We start from the raw sequence: 12,960 nt of genomic DNA, 5'->3' as shown, positions 1-12,960 counted from the left end.
TTCTGGAAAGTTAGGCGCTTCAGAGACTCACTGGTGGAGGTTAGAGCCCGGCTCCCCGCTCCACATGAAGCTCAGAGAGCATGTCAGCGCTTTTTCTCTCAAGGATGCTTCATCTCTGCTCTCCAACCGAGCCAGGAGCCTTTGGCTAAAAACAGCAGCAGCCATATTGATCGCAAATCTCTTTAGTGACACCAGAGCACTTAGTGTTTACACTCCAAACTTTATTTCTTCTTTTCTCTCCGTCTCTTTAAAAGACGGGTCATATCACTCCTCTCTTGGCATACTTGTCCGGCTCCGTCTGAGCTGATGCATCAACTTCACAATTCTGCTGCTGGTTTCCAAACACGACATGACACACACCACTTCCTGTTTTTCTTCTCTAATCAGTCTCATTGGCGCTCTGTGCCCCCGCAGCTCTTCTTTTTGACATTTTGCCCATCACTGAACAAGGGTGGAGGCAGTGGTAGAGGAAGTACTAAAACATTTTATTTAACTAAGTTAATAAAAAGACATAAATGTAAATGTAATGTATGAAAAGTAAGTATATTTTTGCTTTTAAAGCGGAGTGCAGTCTCTTCTCCAATGCAATGGTCAACTACATCATTACAGCTGTGGCCTCCCCTGAATCAATTTCAGGTGTTTCTTCACCAGCCAGTGTAAGGTCATACTAATATTTCAGAGGGGAACCTTTGCCTCATGTTTATTTTTAATCTATGCAAGCGATAAAGAAATATAACGTGCTTCCTGAGACCAAGCAAATATAATGGCTTGATGATGTGAATTGGAGACCTGATACTGAATGATCGAATCTTCCACTACTGAATCTTGGTCTAATGCTCAACTGAAGTTTACAACATACTGATTGTGAATCAAAAGACATTCAGAGGTGTTGAGTATTTATTCTAGCCCAGAGTCCTGCAGGTCTTTATCTCAGGTATTATCCAGGTTAGCAGAGGATAGAGAGAATGTGTGTGTGTGTGCGTGTAGCCTGAGAGCTGAAAGACAGGGCAAAGAAAGTCCACAAATAACTTAATACTGCTGGTAAGCTTACTTACGAATTGTGAAAACGTGTGAAAAAAAGGAGATTTACATGAGCAAATTAACATTTTTATTAGCTCCTTTTTCTCCCCTTTGGACTTTTGCATCTGGGCATGACAATGATTCTGTTTCCAGAAAGTAAATCAAACTGAAAAGTGAAATGGGACAAAAATAGGATTTTGAGGGAGACATGTTCCCAGCTGAAAGTATGCCCTTGCTCGTCAACTATTTCTCTTTCCACTGGAGTCTACATCTAAATGGTACATTCCATGTCATCGTTGTTCACCTTAGCAGCGTGAGGAGGATGTTGGCTGCGGCCCATGGCACAGCGGTGTCTCCGCAGTACCTCTCAGTGTAAACTCAGCTTTGTTTTAAAGCAAACTCTCCGTCTGCAGCCCTATCTCTGCTCCTCCATCCCCTCTGTCAGGTTGTGCAGACTGAGTGCTTCCACATGGGAAAGCGCAGGGCTTCACACATCAGCCGAGCCGCGGGGATGAAATATGCTGTCTGTACATATCATCACATCATTAGGCCCAAAGGGATCCCTGAGATGGATTGGAAGCCGTCTACCTGCAAGGCTCAGATGAATTTATGAAGCACTTTATCATGATGAAGCATTAGTGGAACGCTTTGTCTCTTTCGGTTTGTGTTTATCTGTGGGAATAATGATTGTGTCTCCCCCTAGTTCTCTCCTGCTCTTTTCACTCGCTCCGTCTAGGTGTCATTTGTGTTTGTTCTGACCTTTGACCCATGCCGAGGTTTGATGCTGCTGGTTACTAGCACATGATAAGTGACGTCACCCAAGCCTCTCCGACCAGCCGTTTGAGCCGTGTGTGGGAGGCAGCAAATTGTCCATTAAGTGTTTCTGCTGAGGCCGAGAGAAGATTTGATATAGCGGGGAAACAAAAGTAATATGTAACAGGAAATTCAATTGTCTCTCTCCGGCAAGTTTGAGCTTTAGTTTGGCCTCGCCACCAAATCAATTTCCCATGAAAGCGCAAGTTCAAATGAGGTTTATTTTCTTGAGTCCGTCTTGCAGCCTTTTACCCTCTATGAACTGCCGCACTGATTTGATGCCAGTGTTTATCTGTGTTCATATAAAAGCGCTTCTATGACTCAGACCCACTTCCTCACATGCTGCTGAGAGTCTCAGTGCCACAATTGGAGGAAGCTACCTCCTCTTTCTCACAAACCTGATTGTGCTACTACAGGAGGTACAAGTAAGCAGAGGAAACACTCCCTTCGCTCCTGTGTGAAGGTCCCTGACCCTAACACAGCTGCAGTTAATCCATGTAGTGAAAGTGAGAGAAGTTCAGGAAGGTGCCCTCTGTTCCTCCTGTATCAAGAGACTTCATGTGAGATCAGAAGCCCCTGGCAGGAAGCCTCCGTTACAACCTGAAGTTCAGAGGTCGTGTTTTGGATAGCCAGCTGGGGAAAGGTGAAGTCACTCTCTGCCAGGTCATTGCCAGTAAGTCCAGATTTGGCATGGGTGTGTGTGTGTGTGGGGGGGGGGAATCATGTTACGACAGCAAGAACCTCCCAGAAGCTCTCAGGCCTGAACGCCCGGCGTCTCACCAGACCACAGGGCATCCTCTGTTCTCTGTGGAAGCCCGGCTGTTATCGAACACCGATGCACAGCGTTCTCCTCTAACAATACTAACTGAATCCCCCAGTGTAGGTCAGGTTCATGCTGAACTGTCAGAGTGGCCAAATGAAGTCAGAACTCACCGCTTGGATTGCAGCATAAAATACAAACAGAATGGCAGCACCATAACGTCTGTCTTACTTTGTTAATCACTTATTGTCAATTGACTTTAGCTCAGTTCCAGATTCACTGCTCTTTTTTCTCTTTAATTTCTTGAAGCCGTTCAAGCAGCTGGTGATTTAGTCCCCTGCTGGAAAAGTGTTTTTTTCATCACATCTAGTGCCAAATCTAAATAACCAAAAAGGAAAAACAAAATACTCAATTAACATGCTTGTTGATAAGCATGTCAAACATTGACTTAGCACATCACAACCATTGCTTCTGTGTAGATGAAAAAAATTGGACAGATTTTGTGAAATTAGTGTTTAATTTCTGGGCAAATAATCCTTCTTTCCCAAAAGCTGAAAATTAATATGAATTATGAACTAAAAACAAAACATCTAATGAGTCTGATAATCAGCCTGCCATTTATCACATGTCACTCACTATGAATATTGAGGTGTGTCTTTCCTTTAATTTGTTAACTTCTGTCTTTTTCAGACAGAGTTAGAAAGTCTCATGCTGAACATAGCAGAGTATTAAGGAGCTGAAGAGCCAGGTTTTCCTTTCAGCGGGTGGTGGAGACAAAAACTAAAGCTGCAAGTGGCTAAATATGTATGTGTGAATGGACACATCACAATCAGTTGAACCAGACATTAGATAGTCTTTACCTTGGCATCTCCAGAGTACCAAGTCAGTAGAATTTAGGATTGTGCAGATGTCGGAATCGAGCAGGTCATTCTATGGATAATTCACGGCGAGCATGTGAGCATGTTAATGACATTATATTTCCAGTAGGTGTGTGAACACAACTGAAACAGATAAACTGTGCTGCCTGCATGAAAAGGCAACGGCAGACAATGTCCAAACCTGATTCATTGTCAAGTTACCAAAAAGGCATTCGGAATGAAAGCCTCATCATTCATTTCCCTGTAAAGTCAAATTGCTCTGAACATTTGCACCTAAAACATGTATAGGATACCGGCTCAACTGGCTTTAGTTTACAATCATCAATACTGTTGCTGTAGCAACTTTCCAAAGTTGTGTAAAATCTTGGCTCATCACGTTGTAAACCGTTGTGTCGTGTCTGGTGTCTGACAAGCCTTCAATCCAAAAAGTCCTCCAATCTAAACAACTGTATGGGCTGCCTGTCACTGGTACCCATTGGAGCAAAGCAGCAGCAGTTGTTTTAGGTTCAACAAGTATCTTTGGTTTGATTCTCTACTTTGTCAGAAGCTTCTAATATGTTTGATCTTGGACTACCCGGCTCACAATGAGTCAGTTGTCCCCCTTTGGGTGCTACATCTTGTGGTTTCACGTGTACACTACAATGGCAGCATGTGCACTGCAACTACTCCATTCGCCTATAGCAGGCAGAGACATATCATTTTCCATTACAGATTATTTTAGTGAGGTCAACATTCATTCAACCCACAGTTACGCCCAATAGAGACAGGGTTTAGTTATAAGCCACTGTAGGCCCACACAAAGGAGCTGAATTGTGCACTAAACTTGTTCAACATGGCTGACATCACAGTTAAGCACACTTATATTTTTGTGTCACTCTCACACCTGCCTGAAATAGATCTCCCAGCCGCCCAGCCCAAAGTATAAGTCCTGACAGGTCCACACTGTGGTTTACTGATTACTCTGGCACTACGGCTAATGAAGGATGTCACTCTGGGTAACTCAGACTAGCGTGGCATTTTTTTTTTCACCAGGGGAATATTCGGAGCTCAGTTTTCCGCTGTTTTTGTTTATTCATGAGAGGGTACCCTCCCAGTAACAGCTTTCCATTATTAACCTGGGACACTGAAAAAAGAAGTTTCCAATAATGGTGAGATGCCAGGACACTCAGAGTTCATTCATGTACATATGTGACAGTTAATGACAGTTGCATCATTATTGTGCAGAACATAGGGGTGCTTTTAAAATAACATGTACAAATCATTCAAAGTGAAAGTCAACTGCCTGGCAGGCTTTTTAAAACACTAAAATGAGCTTAACAAGGCCCAGTTTGCAAAGGGAATGTGAACCTATACCCCTGCCCATCCACAATATGCGAGGGAATAGATTTTTTAGAGCCAAATTCCACTCCGAACCAAATGTTCCCCAGCATGTGTGACTGCCTTCCCTTGTGCTGCATATTTGTGGTTATCTAGTCACTTCAAGGTGGAACAAAGTCGGAAAAGAAGCGCTGTGCTATGTGGAAGAGGAAAGGTAGAAATCACTTGAATATAATTGCAAGACTTGAAGAAGTGTTTTATAGAGTTTTGTCACAAAAACATTTACAGTCTTTACCTATGTGTGTAGGTTTCATTACCTTTTCGGTAAAATGTCTTCATTTCTCAGAAGTTGTTGTGATAAAATAGAGACAATAGCTACCTCATTAAACACCTATAAATAGCAGCTTGGTGTAGTGTTGTGGTGTAACAGTCGGCCACATCCTGTTTCTGAGATTCTCACATTGCCACAGACAAAAACACAGGGGCCAGTGTTTTACCCTCTCTTCTTTATCACTTGTTTCATAAGAATGGAAAATCATTGAACATGCTAATGGAAAATATTAGTTGATAAAGCAACCGTTAAAATGTGGGCGGAGGAGACGTCACTTGTTGGGTTTTTCAAGCGTGACTGAAAAGAAGAAAGGAGGTCACAGCTTTCCCTCTGAGAAAGATTAAAAAAAGTACATTTGTTGGGTTTTCCCTTCCCCTCCTGGAGCTGTTTTCCCTCCACTGCTAACAGTAATGAGCAACGACATTTTTATGTTTTGATCATTTAATTGTTACATGCGCTTGCACTTCCTTTATGTCCTGTGATGGCAGAACTAAAAATAAGTGCAGCGTGTAAATGCCTGTTTAGCCCGCAGCAGAATAGAGGTGAAAACAGCCAGCAGTGTTGGCACATGTCGGATTTTTCCAGAGGGAGCTCCTCCTGTTTAGGGAGGTGAATCCTAACCAACCTGCGAGTAGTGTGTGTGTGTGCGTGTGTGTTTGTGCACTCGTGGGTGGGTATTTGACAACATACAGAAAGCAGGATATGCTATTATAGGTGTGTGGCCTCCTTCTTTAAAAAGTGCAAGAGTTTATTTTTTCCTCCTCCTCTGCAAGAAGTGTACATATTGGTGTTGTGTTCACTTCCCATAGATCAGTTCAGCCTTTTATCAGCAACACACTATAATCATTCAATAAGTCATTGTATTGATCACCATTAACAGCATGAAAATAGTTGGGTATAGAAAAGGCTCCATCTTGTTTTCTTTTACTGGTGTTTTCGTGATGATTAGCGCAGATGCTTGGACATTGACGAAGCAGTATCTAGTGATAACAAACTGCTTGCCCACTTTGAACCTCAGAGTGGGTGGACTTCCTGTCTCGGCCTTTCCTCACTGCGGACGGTGGTCTCGCCAGACTCTTTCCCTCTCTCTGTCTACATCAAGTCGGGTTATCGGGGCGAGCTCAGCGGCTGAGGAGCTCCTTGTTTGCGTTAGGCCACAGAGCTCGTGGTCCTCGCCGTCTTCACAGTCACTTCCCTCTGTTTTGCCAAAGAACACAGAGCAGATAAAGGCAGGAGACTGATCTGTGTCTGCCTGAGTGTGGGAAAGGCGAGGGCACAGGAACTGGTGCAGGAAAGACGATGACTGAAAAACAAAGATGGGTGTACGGGGCCGATATGAGTTTTAAAGGCTGGTAATGACATAGATATGTTTGGATTGTGACTACTGATACCCAGTATTTTTCAACTGGACCATATCTATGCCAAGCATTCAGTGGTGTACGGGCAAATGTGACATTATTTATTGCAGCCTGGAAGCACTGGGGAGTTGCATCATTTCCAGTTTAAATTTTAAGGGTTAGGGATAAAGAAACGTAAATGCCACATTTTCAGCATGCCAGCCGCTTGGCCCGGGGCAAAAATTAGTTGTACGACCCAAAAGAGACGAGAGTAAAAATCGCATTCATTTTCTGAATAGAGATTTTAAATATCAGCCATAATACTGTAACAATACAAAGAAAAGTTACCACAAGCTCCTTATAGGTTCCTGTACTAGTCAAAAGTCAGTAACAACATTTTAAGAAAAACATGCTTTATTATTTTAAGAAGTACTACTACACTACCCATAATCCTCATGTGTAAAAGCAACATCTCTGATCACTGTTACCATGTAAATGTTTACCACAACCGTCATGTCAACAACTATTGCATGCTTCAGGGTCATATTATGTTTGCCAAAGAGCGAGTTCTTTCTCTATAACTTGCTGTAATTTTTTAGAATAAGAGTCCGAAATTATGTTAGGTTACATGCAGGTGCGTTGGAGGTCGTTGGACATGGATCACTCACAATGGTTTATGGGATGTGTAGTTCCTTCCCTCTTAAAATAATTATGAACACAGTCTTTTCCCTTTTCCTTTTCTAGTCTTGTCCCTTTTGTTTTTTGCTCTCAATCAATTGTTTTATGGGTCTAAATTCTTTGCATAGCTGGTCAGCGTCATTTTATCCAGATATTCTGGTCGATAGTCAATGGAGAAAATGTATGGGAAATTGACTTCTGGAACCTTCCTATCACATGCCTTACATCTTTAACTTCTAGGCCACCTTGCTTTGCCAAAAACTAACTGACGAATTTGTCTTTTGTTTCCACAGTCAACGAGATCATCAGGAACGACCTCTCCAGCATCTCCGTGCATACCCATGCATAGACGCCCAGTAGTCCAGACACTCACTCAAACTGCAGCAGCAGCAACAACAACAACAACAACAAAGATGATGAAGAAAAGCGTTTTGGACCAGGATCTCCCACTGGACCACAGTTGCCATCCTTCTCTCTCAAACACTTGCTGCCTATTCACATAGACAATCACTGGCAAACTCCATGTGAATAAATAGATGAACGTTATATTTACAGAAAAGGCAAGTGATATCAGGGGCAAAGTATACGAGTACACTTGCCTTAATAATTCACAGCAGACATTCTTTAGTGGACCAACAACGAGACTGAATTACTCTACTATCGTTGAAAAATGACAATCTTCATTTCGAGCGTGATCTGTATGTTATTGCATGGACAAACTAACAGGAGAACACGAGTCGTGCTTCATCACTTTGGTTCATTTGTTTGTGCAGTCAGTCCGCGACAACTTAATCGGTGCCTTACAAGTGAAATTGACAGCAGACAACAGCAGCAGTCACACACATGCAAATGGTCGGTAGCCCAAAGTGGAAGTTTTTTATACGACACTTTTGTATCATTTCAAATTATTGGTTTACAGGGAAACTGATTCAAAGGCTAGAAAATATATAGGGAGTATGGAGTATGTGAATTGTATTTGTTTTTCTCGCTTCCTTATTATCCCATTGTTCATTTATACTGAATGTTATTGTATGATATTCTTTTGTATAAACATGTATTTGAAAATATGTATGCCTTATGCTTTTGTCGTGCTGTTTGCTATGTTAGCGTTCCCTTTTTTCTTCTATTTGTCTTCCCCCTCGTATGATTTGTACCATTTCTACTCTCCTGCATTTTGCTTTTCACCTTAGTGCCTATTTTTAATCATCCTGTCCCGGTCTTCCAGTCTGCCGCCCAGATCATGACATGATGATGCACAGACAATCAGAGAAATATATAACACATATCCTATGACAACAGTTCCTGGCTGCAGGGAGTCACCCCTTCACCTCCCTCCAGTTATAAGATAGTAGAACAATGGTATGCTTACCTGCTGAATTTAAACAAGAATACTCCAGGACAATATATATATTTGTCTGTTACTTCTTGCGCTGCAGGTTTTCATGTAAATAGGCACAGGGGGAATGGAAGTTATGCCACCGGCTCAGTTTTAAATCATCATCTGGGTGATTCCACTGAGGAGTTGAAGTGGCAGGTTCTTAGATATTGGCAATAATTGATCTGATCAAACCAAAGGATTTTATCTTTGGTGAAATTATTGTCAGAGTTTCCTTTTCCTGTCAGAGACTTGAGTGTAGAATGGTTCCCCATACTAAAAAAAGGAACATTATGCACTTTACCGTAGGAGCCGAGCAGGTTTTCCTGCCTCCAGACCAAATATTGTAGATTGATTTCCACTGTCATGTCATAAGTGCACCTACATGGACTCTTCTTTCCCACAGCTGCAGTCTTTCCATGTCTTCTGTCTTTTGGAGCATGCACACATACTATTGTCGGGGATCTTTTAGCTGTCAGTAGCTTCCCATATAGCTTCTTAATACATTTTTGGACATATAGTATAATAGCATGATACAACTGTATGAATAAGGTTTCTTATTTTGTGCCTTACTCTCTTTTTCTTGGCTACAAGATCGTTGCAACTCTATAATGCTTTTCTGTCTAGGCACAAGGTGGAACATGTTTCTCTTTAATATGAGATATTTATGAAAAATGAAATGTGTTTTAATTGCATTTAATGTGTTCTCAACAATTCATTAATAAATGGCATAATGGTGACCATATGAACAAAGTCCTGTTATTTTGGTGTTATATTTACATTGAATCAAGTTAATGAACAAATATATAGACAAGTAGTAAGTACTTGACTGAAGTATTAAAAGTAAATTTCCACAGTGAGTCCCAGCAGTGACCTCTTCTGAATCCATTTGTCTCTGCTGGATGCAGGGTCACGCTCGCTATAATTGCTGAACCAATTCACCTGTTGTAATTTATTATTTTAAAAATATAGAAACCAAAGTGAACGTGTAAGACAATACATTGAACAACTGTAGAGGAGAAGAAAGTAAAGATATTTGCTGATCAGTGTATGGGGGTAAAAGTGATTAGAAAATGAATCTATTTAAGTAAAGTACAGATCCATGAAAAATGTACTTCAGCACAGTAACAAAGTAAATGTTCTTTGTGACATCCCTTCTTGACTTCTTGATACTTATTATTAGATTATTTTATATATACACACTGTATATATTTTTTTGGGGGGATGAGTATCCTCTTTGTCATTTAGTTGTTATGGCAGCTATTGATTTGGTATGTGTTAATGTGTTTACATCAAACAAAACTTATATTTCCTCTACTGGAAAGGTGAAAGGTGAGCATCACATCCTTTACTCCAAATGATTGTGAGTGAGTACATCCCTGCTTTAGTTTGGCTTTGATGATCCCTGTTCAAAGTCAAGCTTAGATATTTCATGGACTTTTAAAAAGTAATTTTTTATTGTGGGGGGGATTATTTTAAAATTATGTACTCTGTCTCGTTTTATCTTCCTCCCCTCTCAGTTCAATCTAAAATACATTTTTTTTCTATATCATGGATGGGCCATATGTCTGTGCTTTAGTTTTAAGGCTTTTTCACAAAGCCAGCAGTGTGATTTCTTGTGTTATACAGCTTGACCTTAATAAACCCTCATACTGTTTCCAACCTGTACCTATATCCCCAATAAAACCTGAAATGGGACAGTTGGACATTGACAAGGGAAAACGTGCACAACAAAATAGTGCCTCCTAGCACTTTTAATTTTTAAATCCTGTATTGTTTTACCTTAATAACATGTTTACAGTCATTCCTACAAAATAGTGTTTGGAGGTAACAAACTGACAGTTTTACATGTTGCTAAATTTCCCTTTGCCATTGGCAGCACAGTGGGAGCATAAGAGGGCACGAAGCAAATCACAACAGGCTGGGTTTGGTCTCGACTTCCACACATGCTTCAAACTGAAATGCAAACAAACCTACAGCGAAGTTTAGGGAGAGAGAAGGCAACAAGCTGCTGATGTGCCAAGTGCAAGCAGAGGCCTGTGTTCTCCGGTGAGTATTGTCAGTGGTGGGTAGTTATGAGTGAAACAGCTCTCCGCCATGGGAGCTGTGCCACGCTCCTGTGTACCACCTGCCAGTCCTGCAGACTTTTTCCATCAAGCGAAGTTATGAAGCGCCCATCCCCATAGTGACAGAAGGCAGGCCTAGGCGGTGCTCCCCTGTACGGCCGTGGTTAGCCCAAAATAGAAGCGCTATTTACAGATGCAGTCACGCCCCTTTTTCCTGGCACCCTGTTCTCCTCACCTTAGTCTTCCTCTGACAGCCTTGTCGCCTTTGACACAGTGGAGTGATGACGCCGGGCCATGGTTTCCATTGTCCAAGCAGAAGTTGAGTATCAGGTCACTACCTAAAGTAATGAAATATACAAGCTATGAACACAAATGCAGCCTCAATCAATTCCTGCATATGATGTATTTATTTAAATTATTAAACTGAGCAGATAGTGACAATATGAGATTAATTGACATTGTTCATACTGTTCAAAATTCAGACAACAGGCCTCTGAACTAATCTAGCCAGTGATTATAGTAATTTTTAGACATGATCTTCACATTTCCACGTATGAACAAAGCAGCAGGAGATTCTCCGGTCAAGAGCATTCAAAACAGAAACATATCTGGAGCGTTTAGGCAAGGCATCATGCAGGAGGCAGTCACATTAATTTCCCTGCGGAGATCATGTGTTTACTGGTTTGGCACATCTTTGTTTAATTTTCATTTTATTCCCTTTTGCATCATCGGTTCCTTATCTCACATACAGCTCCTGTGGATAATTTCAGGAGATTATCCGCTGTTCAGTACATGTCTGAAAGCAGCTAAAGTAATTCATAATCAGAAAAAATCTAACTTAATTTGTGTATGGATTGCTATGTTTTATATTTGACAGAACTGGGCTAGCTCTTTTTATCCCTGCAGTCAGGCTTTATGCTAAACTACACTAAGCTAAGTCTCTTAAACCCAAAGTTTAAATGGAGCAACATTGAGAGTGGTATTGATTTTTCCTATGTGTAAACAAGAACGAAAATAAGTGTACTGAATGATTGCTCTACAGTTTAAGGCAGGAATCACACACTGGCGGGATCATACTGTTTCCTAGAATATGTTCCTAGGAACATATTCCTAGGAATAATTGTGTCTGTTGTGTGGCTTACACAACAGACACAATTTGTCTGTTGTGTAAGCCACAACAGACAAATTGTGTCTGTGTGGCTTACACAATTTGTAGGAAAAATAAATGGCTCACATAGGCATGTGTATTCTTTTTTCATTTAAAGACTGATGGTCACTATAGCTCTGCAGCAGCATTTTTATTTCAGTGTGCCAGCAAAGGTGTTTTATTGCACATCCTATTCGATACTGACAAGCGATTCAGGAATAAGAGTCATGCTGGCTTTTCTTGTTTGGCATCAGAAAAGTGTTGGTAGGTTGTCGACTTGGCTTTAGCTACTGATAATGCATGAAAATGATTTAGTTGCTATCTACAAGTTCTCTTTTTCTTCTCCTAACTTCAGGCCAACTGATTTTTCTCCCGCTGGAATTGGATGTGCTTATGTAGCGCTAACTTTTTCCATGATTTCAGTGATTTTACAAAGGAAAGATTTTGGAAATTAAGAGAATTTTTTTTTTTTTTTAAATAGAAGTCACTAAAATATATTTGTGTAAAATGTCAAATATTACAACGTCAGATACGTTTCCACTGATTATCTGACAAAATGCTGGAGACGGCTAATCCGATGATCTCCCTGAACGACTGCGGGGCTGAGTAACAGACAGACAGCAACTCTGCCACTTGATGGCCAAAGCAGAGACAAACAGCGCAGATGAGCAAATGGTCTGTCCATGCAATCACCGCGAGTGCAGCGCGTGCCATTTTCTCCCCGAGGTCCACATGCACACAGCACCTGGCAGAGGGCACAACTTAGAAGTTTCATTGTGCGGATTTATAGCAGCTTTATGGCCTCACTTCCTCCTCGATTGAATTCCCACAGAGCCCTTGATTTGGCCTTTTATAAAGTGAGTGCATGGGCGCAGCGCTACAGCTCCTGCTCTTGTCTCTCATCGGCCATCTGCAGGCAGTAAATCCTCAATATACCTCTGTTATGAGGGGCATGTTGAGAGAACCACGGGGGTGGCTTTAAGAGATGCTTTAAGAGATAATTGCTCGACCATACTGAGGCAACTTTGATAGTTGTGTCCCATAAGCCAGTTCTACACTTGATCTTCTAAAGTCCCTTGAGAAAGATTTTGAGATTTCTTTTTATTCTTCAGAAACATGTGTCGGAAGGCTATAAACAGACCGTCTTATCAATTACGTTTAGGATGATAAAGGAAGAAGATGAGGACCATATGTGTGTGTGTGTGTGTGTGTTTACATGTGTGCTTTCGATCTGTTTA

General features: G+C 41.3%; 1 protein-coding gene across 1 annotated transcript in view; it reads left to right on the top strand.

Moving 5' to 3' along the window:
* The window catches only part of LOC133965276 (nuclear factor of activated T-cells, cytoplasmic 1-like), a 58,943-nt gene extending 49,693 nt beyond the window's left edge, over positions 1-9,250 (top strand). The window contains exon 10 of the mRNA XM_062399748.1: positions 7,428-9,250. Within this exon, the coding sequence (XP_062255732.1) occupies positions 7,428-7,483 (56 nt within the window). The 3' untranslated portion in view covers positions 7,484-9,250. The remainder of the gene's footprint in view (positions 1-7,427) is intronic.
* The last annotated feature ends 3,710 nt before the right edge of the window (positions 9,251-12,960 follow it).

This window comes from Platichthys flesus, chromosome 11 (assembly GCF_949316205.1).
Source record: "Platichthys flesus chromosome 11, fPlaFle2.1, whole genome shotgun sequence".
Taxonomy (NCBI): Eukaryota; Metazoa; Chordata; class Actinopteri; order Pleuronectiformes; family Pleuronectidae; genus Platichthys; species Platichthys flesus.
The sequence above is the reverse complement of the archived record's forward strand: the minus strand, read 5'-3'. Positions and strand labels throughout refer to the sequence as shown.